The following is a 15,145-nucleotide window of genomic DNA, read 5'->3' on the forward strand; positions in this document are numbered from 1 at the left end:
GCACAAATCCATGCACTCCTTCTGATGAGAAAGGGAGGAAAATATAGGAGGGCAAACCATTTCCTCCAGAAACAGGGTTCATTACACTGAGATTGAAAGTTTCAAAAGTGACAGGCTGATTGCTGAGGCACTAGGAGGAGTAAATTCACAGCCTGTATATACAGTGGATCACAGCTCATCGTCACTCTCCACCCCCATCTCTGTATAAATTCTGGTCTTCTACTGGGCTAGATCTTGAGATTTTAGAGCAGAAGCAGTTGTTGATTTTGCTCTAAAATAAATGAGAGATACATTCAGCAGAATTCAACAGAATAGGTAAGGGGACATAGCTCCAGCAATACAGACTTCTACATATTATGAGGTGTATTTTTTATACTGTGTATTTCCAGTCCATCTGAAATTTTGATCAATTCAGAATCATATTTATTAGCATGCGACTCTCCTTTGGCCCTAGAGAAAACTTGGAACCTATATGTGGATAAATGTGAAATTCTTCCACCGGGAAAAAGAACTGAAAAAGTAGAGTATAATATGAAAATACAGTGCCAGAACAACAAGGTGACGGATGCTTTATTTTCACTTTTTTCTTTTTTTATACCAAGAGGGTTTTTTTTCTTATTGCCAACTTCAGTTAGTTATAGCCCTACATTCAGGCTACAAGCTACCTCAGACAAACTCAGCCTGCCCCTGGAACCAGTGCATGGTATGCTGCATACCCTTATGGACAATATATAATGATTGTTTTTTAAATAATTTTGAATAATGCAATGGTGTATTTCCTTCAAATTTAGGGCCTCAGTAATAAACCAAATATTCACTGCTTATCCTCATTATATATTCATTAATTGAATTCTTCAGCTGCTGTCAATTAGCATCCTGCCTCTGCATGATAAAAATGAATTTATTACATGGCTGAGAGGTAAAAATCAAATTAAAGTTTTCTGTCAAAAAAATTCACACAGCCAATTTTAAACTTGCTCTTAATATTCTTAATCCTAAACATTCATATAGACCCTTACATAACTATGGAAGAATAAAGTGATGCTGTAGGAAGAATCATTTTGTCTCTGCAGTGGTCTCTGAGTAACTGGTTGGGAAGGTAGCACTGTCAGCCACATTAGAATGTCCCTGTGATACCTTAAATCACTGGAAGATATGACTTTTAGGAAGAAAGCATGTGCTGTTAAATTGCTGAAGTGTTCCATCTTTAATCACCATGGAGAATTAGGAGCTAAGGTGTCAAGTAAACCGGATGCTAGGACCAAAAAGAAAACATGGATTAAAGGCCAGATTGCAAGGCACCTCACAGATTGGTGAGACTGGTAAACAAGTAACTTCCTTGAGACATAAGACACAGTGAGGTAGAAGAAGACCTGTTACGGTCCAAATTTTAAACAAGTTTATAGTCTGTGAACCATCTAAATAAATAGCACTTTAAGTGACTTCTCCATCAATAACAATTTCAAAATACATGTCTTGTGCAAATCCTTTAAGAGAGAAACTACTTCCAGGAAAATTAAATTAATGTAAACTGCTTTTAAAAAGTAGAACATTTTCTTCTAAAATTTTCTCACTGTATAAAAACATGTTTTTGAGCTGGAAACCCCCTGCATGAGGAGTGGTGCCCTGGGCATGTCAGCTGTGGGCAACCTTGCCCAAACCTCCCATTGTCTGCAGTTTTGGTCTGATGCATGTTCTCAGCCTGCTGACTCTGGCTGATCAAACCACAGTTTGGAAGGTGGACCAGAGCTCTACAAGGATCTGAGACTGTGGAGCTTTCCTCTGGCATAGGAAGCATTTTCTGTGCTAAATGAAGAAACGTTCTTCTGTAGACCTAGATAGGGACAAGAGGCAATGTGCAAGTAAAATAAATGATGTTTCTACCAATGCAAAATATTTGGTTATGTGCTCTGAATAAAACAAACGGAAACCCCTAATGCTATCAAGGTGTAAATTTGTGTAGGCTTGTGCCTCCTTACTACCAAACCTTTAGAGATCTCAGGGAAATGGATGTTTTCACACATCAATATTAAATGTTAAGATAAATGTTGATGTTTAACGTAATGCTTAATATAAACCCACCTCTCCAGATGTGACCTTTTTGTGCTCTGTACTTTTGATTAGAATAACGTATTTCACTTCTGACTCTTTCTATTCTAAACTAGTACTGCTCTCCATTTTGTGATTTTCCCCACCCCTCTCCATGAAAATAGCCTTCTTTGTTAACCGGATGGCAAAGATCATCTCACAGAGCACACATTACAAAGCACAGAGCTTCTCCTCTCTCGTTTTGCAGAAATCTACAGGGAGTTTAAGTAAGTCAGCAGTGAAGAAAAGTTTCAAAGGGCTCAGATGTGAAGCACAAGTTTGATTCCTTACCATCTCGAGACATTCCCAGGGCAAGACATTTCTGCAGTCGGCAGTGTTGGCAACGATTTCTGTTGGTTCTGTCAATTAAACAGTTTCTCTGTCTTGGACAGGAGTACGATGCATTGTTCTGCTGACTCCTCCGAAAGAATCCCTTGAGGAAAGACAGCAGGAAAGACCAAGTATTACCACAAGCATATTTATGTGTGTGTGTACACATGCAAACACACACACGTACAGAGAAGCATGCAAACAACTACAGTAAACCCTTATTTAGTGCACTGCTACTTATGCTGTGGCTCTGCAGATATGGTGGCATTGTATTAAAGAACATTTAATTATAATAAGGAGAACTGTATATTCTGTAAAAAATATAATTCTACTTTGTTAAAACTTAAATAATGTTACAGAATGGATTTCTATTGTTCAATAATGACCTTGTATAATCTAATACTTGCTCCTAATAGAGGAAAAATTTGTCAGCATTTATAAGAGATGACTTCAAAGTACTTGTTTTGATATTTCTCCCTTTAATGAAAAGACTGGTAACTGTTAACGGGTACACATATAGCCCAGGAAGCTGAAGTCTGCTGTTCACTTTAACTTGGCAAATGTTGATCTGATCTAGAGAGACATATGATTCAGGAGTGAAGTAATTAAAATTCAGTCTTCACAAAAGCACTAGGATATAATGACTGTATCAAGTAAAGCCAACACACAAAGGAGAAAGCAACACCTTTAGATACTACCATGAGAATGTAATGGCATTTTCCACAGGCTGTTTGTCTGGAGATCTGAGGGCTAGAGGGGAAGTATATACACATGAATCTTAGGAGCTTTTGAGTGGTGCCAAGAACGTCACCAAAAGGTACTGTTTATGGTAGACGTGAAGCAGCTGAGGTGACAAGAGGAATGAAATCAGGGGTGAAGAAAAACAAAAAAACCCAGATCTATATTAAATAAATAAATAAATAAATAAATAAACAAACAAATAAGGTCAGGAGTATCTGCAAGTCCAGAGAGAAAAAAGCAAAGTAGAGAACTTCCCTAACCAGTCTGGCAACTTTAAACACAAGCAGCTGCAGAGTGTGGTGGAAAGCTGAAGGATAGCCTGGCCATTGCAGGAGGTTATGAGTAGTAAAACAGCAGAAATATCATTACTGCAGTTACACCAGTAACCGGAAATGACATCAAAGTGCTCATGCCTTTCTGGAGTGGCTTGCAAACATGTTGGAATGAAGCCAGAAAGCAACAGCTGACTTTTTTTATCAGGAAAAAATAGTGTATCTCTGCATAGGTTGATGGATGTTAATATTGAGCAATGGACAAAGTCACAAGGTGACTGTGCTGCAGGCCACAATTCACTTGCTACAGCTTATGCATGCATTCCCACTCAGGTCCTGATGAGCTGAAGGAGGGTGGTGTGGTTCGTCAGTAACAGTGACAGGCATGGTGTTCACCAAGGATACTGGTAGTGCTTGAAGCCAAGCACAGAGACCCACTTCAAGTGGCTCGAACTTGTTCACTCAGTGATTACAGTGTATCTAAAATATAAATTAAATTTTATAACTTGTACTCTTCAGAAAATAGATGTCCTTTGGGGGAACTCTCAGAAAAATTCTGATGGAAACTGAACTGATCTTAGTTGACCAAAACTTTCCTGATATGGTAGAAGTGCCTTTAATTTAAGGCTAAATGGATGGTAATTGGAAGTGTCTTTGCTGAACTTTATAGCCAATCTTAATTTTGGCTTGTGAAGCGTTTTCTGTTTTCAGTTTCAGATTTTAGCAGCCTCTATGGATTTCAGAGAACAAATTAATTCAGCAATGTTAAAAAACACACACACAATCATTTAGCGTTGACAGTGCCTTCTCTTGCAGTACTTTATGCTCTCTTTAAGGCTGATCTCATCTCAGAGGAATTTGTTTCATCTTTGCCTTCCTTATAAAAAAAGGACCATATTATGTATCAAGGGTTACATTGATACATACAAGAAAATTAATTTACAGCAGGTAATTAATTTTTCTGAGGAGAATTTTATGTTCTTATTCTCCGCATAATATCTAAATGTTGTCTTATAATGTAGAGATAATGCTTTCATTTTATATAGATTTGGCTACATTATTCTACATCAGAATAATTCCATTTTGTGTGAAGGAAGATGTATTTCATTACTGAGGAGCTAAAGAGTTAAAGACAGATTTCCCAGTACTTCCAACACGGACAACAAGTCTTTCTGCACCTTGAACAAATCACTTTACCCACTACCCACAGCTAGTTTGAGAAAGGAAATCGCTGAATGAACTGCTTTCTAGTTCATGACAAAACAGTGGTAGAAAGTACTTTGCTTTGGAAGTAGGCACAAGAACTGATAAAAGGCTTCTTAGTGAAGAAAGAGTCACAGACATAGATGTGATGCAAACTCATCTTCAGGTTTCACCTTTTCTTAAGAATAGTGTCAGAGCTGAAAATTTACTCAGTGGGTCCAGCAAGTCCACTGCACACACACATTCAGCATAAGGCATGCTTACACACAAACCAACAGTAATATTTCAGATGACCCTTAAGCACTTAGAATATGGATTTGCAGCAGCATAGCTAATGTAGGGACACTGAGTTAAAGGATTTTCTGTTCCTTTAACTTTGTAGCACTGCCACGGGCACTGTAATTCATGGATGCTGTATCCTGAAACGCTGTGGCTGCCTGGTGCCTGGCTCAACATGTGTGCATGCTTGTGGGGTGATCCTATCCTCTTTCTTTCATACATGGCCTCCGTTCTTAATCATTTCAGGTTTCCAACAAACTGAGGCAGAAAGAGCTGGAAATGACCAGCATGCAGGCTGACTGAATAGCCATTTGAATACTGTGCACTTAAATGGATAGCAGAGCTGCACTGCCAGAAACAGTGCTTACCTTAACAGAGAGATCTGTCAGACTGAGATGCCTCCCAGTGGAACTGATGTGAAAAACCGACACCTTCTTTTTCACACAGGCTCACAAAACAAGATTAGACTAATTGATCTGATACAGCAAAACTGGCACAAACCCAACAGGGTTAAAACAGTTATAAGTGGAAGAGAATCTCTTTATCTCAATAAGCAGTCTACTCACAGAGCACAGTGGTATCATCTCCTCTTGAGGCACACACAAGGGCCAGCATTAACCCTAATTACTTCTACGGGAGACTACACCCCTAGACAGTCTGTGGGCTCTGAGTACTGAGAGAAGATGCTCTTTTCCTGCTTAAAGTAATTTTCTTCCATAGCTTTTGTGCCAATTTTGAAGTATCAGATCAATTAGTTTAATCCTGTTTCATGTGATCATCATAAGAAGATGTTTATTTCTAGCCCAGTACCACAGTAAGACAAAGACACGCTGCAAGTTTTTCTGCTTACAACTGTTAATGTTCCTGAAAAAAATCCCTATCTTTACCAGTATATTGGTTGTTGACATACTGGCATTGAAATATTTTTTTTACAAATGGGTGCACCAAAATTTTCAGATTTTTCAGCTGTTCTAATACTTCATAAAGCATTAGATACAGTCCTGTGATTTCACTCTGCAAATAGGCACCTATTTTCAAATGTCCCAGTTTGTGTGTTTCCATGTACAAGAAATCAGAGATGCTGCCTCTCCATCTTTGCAATTTCCCATTTACAATTAAAACTGAAATGCCAACATGTAGTATGAAATTCTGGTTTGTCATGAATAATAATGTAATTCCTTAGATAACAAAATTGCAGACAAACTTTAAAATTGAAAATTGAAGCCATGCTTATCTTTGTTTGAGTCTGATTTGTCTTATTTGAACTAATGCCTGAGATAATATGTTGATACGTCTAAGTAGCAAGTCCATGCATCTTCCTTCTCTGACCTTTTTTTTAACCTCCAATTCCCAGCAATTGCCCCAGCACTGAAGCCTACGAGGAAGTAGGCAAAGGATCCTTTTACACTGCTCATAATATAGGGCATTCTTTATTTTGGAGGTTACAATTTGGTCTGCAGATTGTGCAAAAGGAGATAAAAAAGGACCAAATTCACACCCATAAGCTCTTAAAAAGGCTAACCAGAAGTAACATGCCATCTGTAATCCTACATGGGTTGTACAGGAAACAAGATAAGAAATCCACCTCTTTCAAAGCTGATTTAAGGTAGAAGAGGTGTGACTTAGACATGCCAGCCTCTGTTGGTGTCAGCACTTACATTGCATCAGATGTAATTAATTCATGCTTCAAACAAGGAGGTAGCTCTAAAGACTATTTGATAAAATGGAAAGCAACTAGGAAAATTAGGTATGAAATGCATCTTTATCAGCAGTAGGCTTTACAGCCTTTGGCACTACTTGTTTGAAAGCTTGTAAGAGTGTATCATTGTACACAGGTCCCTGAGGCTAATGCAAATGGTGATGACTATGCTGTATTAAATTCTCATACCTTGCAGCCTTCACATGTGATGACTCCATAGTGTATTCCAGAGGATTTATCACCACAAATTTTGCATGGTATCACTTCAATTTGTGCTGAAAAACAAAATAAGAGAGATATTTTGGGTATATAATTGTATTTAATTTCTTTTTTTCTCAAAAGGAGATCTTTAGAAATAGAGAGCAGATAACCAGTTGAACCCCAACAATACAAAAATGCTTTGTATTGTTTGTCTGTTTTGAATGTTTTCATTTGGCAAATTTTAAATGCTCCATGTTATGTACTTTCTGCCACATCCCAAAAACTCTTCAACATCTTTAAATGTCTCACAATTAATATATTTTTTCTCATATCCTTTTTTTAAGTTTTTTTTTTTTACTGGTTAATTTTATAATTATTATTGCTAATGACAGTCATTAGGGATCCTAAACAATAATCGGGATTGTCCTTTCCTACATATTTTAAATATTTGTGACTTTCCATCTTTCTGAGGTAGAAATACATGGTGTATTTTGATGCCGTTTCTAAAGCAGAGTAGAGATGATGAAGTTTTCACCTCCTTCAAATTACATTCAAGACATGAAGATACTAATACCACTGTCAGAGACAGGCTGGTCTCTTCAAACTATTTGTTTTAACACTGGGTCATTGGCAGGCAAGGCCCACAGATGGAGTTTAGGTAGCCTGCGGCTATGTATTGGGGGAGTCAGGTGCAGTCTGAAAATGTGTAAATATGGACATAGTGGTCATCTGATTCTGAGAAGGAAAACACATTTCATTATCTTCCTGGTGCCTTTTTTTTTTTTTTTAAATTTTTTTTTTTTTTTTGCTAACACAGCCATTTGATTTTCTCAGTTATTTTGAATCCTGAGTGTTTCCTTTGATGATGTTGTAAGAGCACATACTTAGACATGTAAAGAAGAACTCTGCCCTTATTTTAGTCAGATGAACAGAGAAGAAATGTTAAACTTATTTTCTTTCCCTTTCATTTGTCCTTTGGTGTAGGATGCATGCCTCCCTGCTATTATCCTCCTATATGGAAATAGCATCACATTTGGAAAGTACCCTTGGTGATGCCTTGGGAAGGCTGATTGGGAAGAGAGATTAGGCAGAACCAAGAGAATAAAGAAGGTATTTATTAAAAGGCTTTTAAGCTACACCTTGGGCAGTACAAGACCCTGGCCAGGGATACACACCCAAGGTGGACCCAAAATGGTCACAAAATGGATGATTGGTTATGAGGTTTCACACTTTTAAGTTTTGGGCCATTTGCATATTGGGTTTAATTGTCCAATTACAGTTTCAGATTATGAAGTCTCATCATTCTTGTTTCTTTCTTCAGTCCACTGTTTATGCTTTTTGGCCTGAAAACTTTCAACAGCTGTTCTTGGTCTCTATCTGGAAAAGCATTTGTTTCATCTACCTACTCTGTGAATAGAGCTTACTGGCACTTAATATGAGGCTCAGAACTACACCCCTAGAGAGCACAGAATCTGAAAAACATGAAAGCTAAAACTTAATGCATCACTGGTAGTTGTTGTTTCTCCATGCCCAGGGTAGGAACAGCAGCAGTTCTCTGCAACTCAAGTCACCCATCAAATCCTTGAGTAGAAAATCTTTTTTAGTAGAGCACAAAGATAGGTAACTGTTAGTACTTTAACAAGACACATTTAACTCTAAAATGGATTGAGACAGGGAAACAAGCTTATTGTCCAGATGCTAATCCTAAGAAGAGCTTCCCATTTCAAACTTGTGGGCTGTGGAAAAGATTTAAAAAACTGGAAAAAATCTATGCTTAAAATTGACTGCACATTGTAAGCTAAGCACTAAATATGCTTGCACAGTAGATACTGTGAAAATATAATCATTTAGCCTGGATTATGCCCCATTTCTACTTGTGATTATAATTTGCCTCTTTCAGCAGAAGCCAGGAGTTTCCTTCCTACCACTTCCTTCTTCCCACCACCTTATAGTTAAACAACCAAAACTTAGTACTGTGTCCCAGCGAGCCACTACCACACTTCCCACTGAAAGGTGCATTGCATACCTTACTCCTTTATTCTCCTATTTAGTGTAGAGGCTTATGGGGTAAACGGCACAGGGTGAACATTAGCAGGTCCTCTACTTTGGAAAGTTAATTAACTCTTCCCTTGGGACAGCATATCCCAAGGGACCCAGGCAAGAGGAACTTATACGGATGCCTGATGAGACTTTAGCTCTGCACTGTGAGCTCATTTTCCTAACATACTCTTTCTGATCTAGCATAATTTTAGGCATTGCTCAGGCAAGCAAACCAGTTTTAAAACTGCTCCTAATCCATGTTGTATAGAGGGAACCCCTTAACAGACAAGCACCTGCAGTTCTTTGGAATTTTTTCCAGGTTGATCCTACTCAAAAATTCCTATGCCTTATTCCCACTGGGATAACAAAAACATTTGAACATGAGTCTCCAGGCACTGCTGTTTATGAAGCTACTTTGAGTAACTGCTCATAGGTCTCTGCTTTAGAGTCATGTGGATGGACAAAATCTCAGCTCTGGGACCATGTGCTGCATTATGTTTCAAAGACATATGTCAATGTCAGAGGCAAGAACTACAATGAGAATGGAAAGAAATCTGCAGGAAAAGGGAAGACAAAGAAAAAAACCCACAACAAAAATACCAAGGTACTTTTAATGTGACTTGCATATACCATTTGTAACTGATAGGAACAGAGAGAGAAGAATTGATTCTGTGACACTGATTACATTTAGCATAGTATTTTTTACTGTAAGCAAACAATAATTTAATGCATGAGTTTCAATTATAAGCTCTACATTCATGGTATTTGTGGATCAAGTCCCTAAATGCTAAGGCTTTGGGTTTCAATTAATACATAAAAAAATATTTCAGACTTGTGACTCTTCAGTTAATTCAAACCTTTATTCGAAAATAACAATTCTATAAATTAGTAAATGCAGGTTTGTCTAGGCAATTGCCACCACTTCTCCTTAAGAAAACTCACAGAAAAGACATCTGTAGGCCATAGAAGGCATTTGAGTAAGTTTGGAAAAGTGTATTTTGTTATTGTCCTCCAGACTTTTTTTCATAAAACAGCAAACAATTTCAGGATTCCTAATAGAAATCTTGATTGTACAGGCCAGATAAAAAAGAAACCATTGTATTCCCAGAAGGGTCTTGAGATACTGTAATGAACATACAGTGTACCATGTTTCTTTTGCAGATATAATCACAGGTCACAGATTGCAGAATATTCTGATTTGAAAGGGACCCACAAGAATCATCAAGTTCCACTTGATGAGTGGCCTGTATGGGGATTGAACACACAGCCTTGGTATTATTAGTTGACACAGGGTACTACACTTTTTGCACATTCTGTTTTTATTTGTCCACTTATGATCATATGTTGTTTTTCTTACTCCCTCCACCTATTAGACCAACAAGCAGTTCAGGAAGCTGATAGCAGACTCTCCTTACAGCTATTATAAAATAAGCAACTTTCTTCTGAACTCCTTATAAATATAAAATGCATTGACCAAGTGCCACTTGCTAAATACTGAGGCCAAAATTGAATGAATAAACAACAGTGGAGTTGCCACAATGATAACTTTCATCAGCAGAGGAACAGAACTTATTTTCTCCCAAAGTAGTAAACATAAGGAAGGAATCAGAGCAAGATTACTTAGCTCCACTTCCAAAGTCTTTCCACTTGCCTTCTTATGAATTTTTACTCTTATACTATGAACGAGAAAAACGGCTCATGCCTCTTTTCAAGCAAGCCTCAACCTGAGCCCACGTGTCCAATTTTTCAGTAAGCACATTGAGATGTAGCACTCGATAAAAGCCTGCAAAACCACTAGCACCCTGATGTCTAAGAAAACATTTAAAATGTTTGGATATATGCTGCAGAGTGATTGCCCCCTACCACCAGCTGGAGTATCTTTCCTCAGCACCACAGGGTCATGTCTCTGCAATATTCATCTCCTTTTATACTTAAGTTGAAAGTTCTTTAGGACAGGAAACTGCCTCCAATTTTATGGGACAGTCTACAAACTGTAATGTCACAATGGAAATTAATTAATTCTACATAACTAGTAATTATCATCCACAGATGATAGGATAACCACCTGGAATCTATTTCATTCTCTCATGACAACAGAAAGGGTGGAATTCTGTCAAGGAAGCAAATCCAAAATTGTCTCACATATTTGAAATGATCACTTACATATTAACCAGCAGGTAATTAGAAACATCTTCAAGGAAAGCATTTTCTCAAATGCACCCCAAGAAAAATCAGAAGTACACTGAGCTACCTTTTTTTTTTTTTTTTTTCCGCCAATAGAACATTTACACACGGGCACAAAATTCATTACTCTAAAAGCAGGAAAATAATCAGGTTTTGTTATAAGTAGTTATATGGGTGAAAGTAGGAATGAATCTGTAATGGGAGACAGTTAATTTTCTGAATTACTCTTGAAAGAAAGGTAAGAGTCAAAAAGACAGTTAATGTATCTAACGTGTATTTCTGGGGATTGTCACTCACATGCACCAACAAACAAAGCTCAAATTTTATATAATTTCAGTTTAATATCTGAAGAACTTCACTTGGGAAAGACAGGATTATAATCTCACAGACCTTTAGCTTTGATTTAAGGGGAAAAAAAGACTTGAGCTTTCAGTATTTAGTTCTTGATCAAAAGATAATAATAAAGCATACCAGGCATAAACTTTGAAAAGGAAGTCTTTCTCTAATTTGTAGATCCAGGAAGGATTGCACTTGAAGCATCAAGGCTAATCAGAGAACTGATAATGAAAAAAACCAGTTACTTCACCTTTCAAGAATTCCCATAATTCTTTTGTTGGGAGTTCCTTGAAAATTGCTGGTAGATTGGCCTAATTCACTTTCATGTTTCTATTCCTAACTGATTTCAAATTAAGTACATTCAGTATTTTTTATCTACTTGCCAACTCTGCCTTTTTTATCCTGACCTCTGTGAGCAGCAAATGTTTTTTTTTCCTCGCATGTTACTGTCAGTAGAAGTTTCCATGGTAAGTTAGGCTGCCAATGAGATCTTGGCATTCCCTTTGCTACTGGAATAGATGTTTTCTAGCTTCTCAGCAAGACTCCAGGTGCTTTGCATTTAACAATCTGAAAATATACAGCTGAGGATACTATTTATGTTTACAGCCTCTGTCATATCTCACACTGTGAGACCAATACAGTTAGTAGCATCTCAGCAAGTTAATTAATTCCAGATAATGTTAATTAACGTCTCTAGATACATTAGCTGTCAATCATACCTGAAATGAGCCAATAGAGTAAACAGATATGGTGCAGTTCACCCAGAAAAGTAATGTTTTAATAAAATCTAAGCACTTTTGCACAGAGATACATTAAACTCTGACTGTGGGTCTGGCCCCTGGATTTGTTACAGTAACAAGGACTCTCTGCAAAGCTGATGGTTCTCAAATAAGCCAGTCCTATATCTCATGAGCACAGATATACAAATCCCAAGAAGCAGCAGTTCTTGTATGTCTCTATGTCTCACTGGACACAGATATTATATATCAACTGTACATGATATATAAAAACATGTCATGAATATGAAGGTAAGCAAAAGCCCTAGAATTTGGGTACTGAGAAATCTGATAAATCATTGCTCAAAATAGAAATGGGGTACAGTAGTGCAAAAAATAAGCTTTTTCCCATAAATGCATGCAATTGTCTTGTCTGATTTCTTTCACTGTCTCGCACTCCTAGCTGAGGTTCCTTTAGTTTACAACCAATGTCATTTGGAAGGTTGTTTGGTAATACGTCTTCTTTTCCCCCTTCCTCTTTCATGATTTTCCAGTGGGAGAAAAAAATGAAAAAAACCCTCTCCAAAACAAACCACAAACCAAACCAAACCAAAGCATGCTGAATTGTATATCAACCCTCCTTGTAGATCAACAACCAAGCCTTTTATTGCATGTCTATTCTAAAGACTACTGAAAAGAGTATTTTAAAACACAAGGGTTTTTTATTGGCAAGTTTTTATGTAGTTACTCTGCGCATACTTATTCTGTGCATTTAAAAATCTATTAAAACAAGACATAAAACCTTAGTAATCTGTGTGAAAATGTCTGTAGAGTGATGAAAAGTTTTAAAGTTATGTGCTATACATTAGCTTTTTTGTATATGAAGAAATATACTTATATCTGCACTGTAAATACATACTGTGGAAGATGTCTTCATGAGTTCCATGGCCATAGTAATGTTTACTGAACATTGTCAAATGGTTTGAAATAGATGAATATGAGTTCAAATGATTATGGCTGCTCCACGGCTAAAGGTAATTTAAAACTGTTCATATCATCTCATCTTTTTGTTATTAATTATTTGTATCTTATTGTTACACAGTAATTTTGGAACAAGTCTGGAAAGAATGATATACACAGATTACTTGTCTTTATATTCAGCAGAGAAGGTGGAATTATTATGAGCACAGCATAACAACCTTAAATGCTAATAAACACTGAAGTAAGAAAAAATGTTCTGTTCAAATACTGTTTTTTTCCTAAATGTAACTACACTGGATCTAGCACTATGGTTTAACAATTTATGAATATTAAAAAGTATTCACTTTTAAAAGTTACACTTGTGATGGTCAGGGTTACAGATCAGATGAGATTTTCAGATGGATTTAATATCTTTTATTAGAGCAAGAGATACATTCTTTTTAAAAGAAATGCTTTTGGACGCCTAGCTTTTTATCATACCTTAGATAGTAGCAAAGGACTTCAAGCTTAAAACAGGTTAAGGATAACTGCTCCAAGCTGAATTTCATTATGTTGTTCAACTAGAAAAACTTCAAGATCTGCAACGTTGGATGTTTCTCTATGAAGCAAAGGTAGTTTTGAGCAAAATAAGGGTAACAATTTTAAGAGCAGTGATATAATGTTGGGAGATAATGATGTATTTTGGATCATGAGGATTTTTTATTTTCTGCAAACCTGATTATTTCAATTAATTTAAATAATTTGTAAAATAACAGAAGACCTGGATTTTCATTGGGTTATTACAAGACAGCAGGGGTGATGCAATTTCCTGTACTCCAGAAAAAATACTGTACAGCTTTGTTGCCAAGAATGTCAGCCCAGCACGCAGTGAAACACTAAGAGATTAGGAATCTGACAAAGGTACACAAATTGTTACCCAGACGCTTGTTTGTTTTTTTAATTTGGACAAAACAGAGGCTGAAGTGCATACCAAGCACAAGTGTTCAGGGCTTTCCCAGATGTTTTGAAATGGTTCACAGGCAAGAAAGACAGCAGAAGAGAAGCAGAACTGCTTCCATCCCCTGGTGGGCAATCATGACTTACAGGAAGTACAGCCCACTGTCCAGATGCCAAAAATCAGAACTCAGGTGCCTTGTCAGAAGCTAAGGCTCAAAATGTGATCCCTGAAAGTCTGTGCTCATAGAGGTCAGAAAGTGTCAAAGGATCAGCAAACTTTGATAGCTGACCTACCACTCTGTAATCTGTACAGAAGCATTTTCATTGCCTCTCAATGTGGACCTCTCTGTATTAATCTATGAACTCTTTTCCCTAGTAATTCAAATTCATGGAAATTATGTGTATAACTTCAAAGGATGGTATTACAGTAACACAAGTTATTACGCAGAAAAAACACATTACCAAACTGATGATTTGGATTCCACATGTGAGTTAAATCAGAGTTATTTAGCAACATAATCCTGGACCCCCTAAAGAGCTCAAGAAACTTGCCCTTTTCATAGGAAAAGATTTAAGTATACAATATATGCTGAATTATTACTATACAGTTTCTGCTTCCTTCATAGACTCAAGCAATGGTTCTGCTGATACTGCACACTTTCCCTAAAGAGATTATTATGCTAATCCCAAATATTATACTACCCAAGCTATCCTATATTTGACCTCATCAGATCCAATGTTCTGCAAATAATCTCTAACAGCTTTAGCTAATGTTTATATAAGCTGGTCAGGATGATTGAGTAGTGGTGACCATGTTTTCCATGCAACACTCTTAAACAGTGAAAGCGCACTCAGTCAAAAAATAGCAGCCTATATAGAAAATACACTGCACATGCGAAGTTCTTTCCTATAAGAATTAGTATTTACTCTGCCAAGCTGTTTGTCATAACTTCTGGAAATTTCACTTAAAATATTTTAGAATATATCAGGCACTTAGCAGGACATATTTTTTTCCCCTCCTTACTTCTTAGTTGGCAAGCTACTTAGAATGTGCCAGGTATTTCTGACCTATTGCTTCCTGAAGACAACAATCCATGGCTGTATTATTTTCCCTTCTGAATAAATGGACTAATGAACTC

General features: G+C 37.0%; 1 protein-coding gene across 1 annotated transcript in view; it reads right to left on the reverse strand.

Annotated features, from left to right (window-relative positions):
- Positions 1–15,145, reverse strand: part of RORB (RAR related orphan receptor B) — a gene marked incomplete at its 5' end in the record, with an annotated part of 122,545 nt that overhangs the window by 26,027 nt on the left and 81,373 nt on the right. Inside the window, 2 exons of the mRNA XM_083883185.1 lie at positions 2,380–2,521; positions 6,802–6,887. Of these exons, the coding sequence (XP_083739311.1) occupies positions 2,380–2,521; positions 6,802–6,887 (228 nt within the window). The remainder of the gene's footprint in view (positions 1–2,379; positions 2,522–6,801; positions 6,888–15,145) is intronic.

The sequence above is a fragment of the Zosterops lateralis genome (assembly GCF_965231275.1).
Source record: "Zosterops lateralis genome assembly, chromosome: Z".
NCBI classification, from domain to species: domain Eukaryota; kingdom Metazoa; phylum Chordata; class Aves; order Passeriformes; family Zosteropidae; genus Zosterops; species Zosterops lateralis.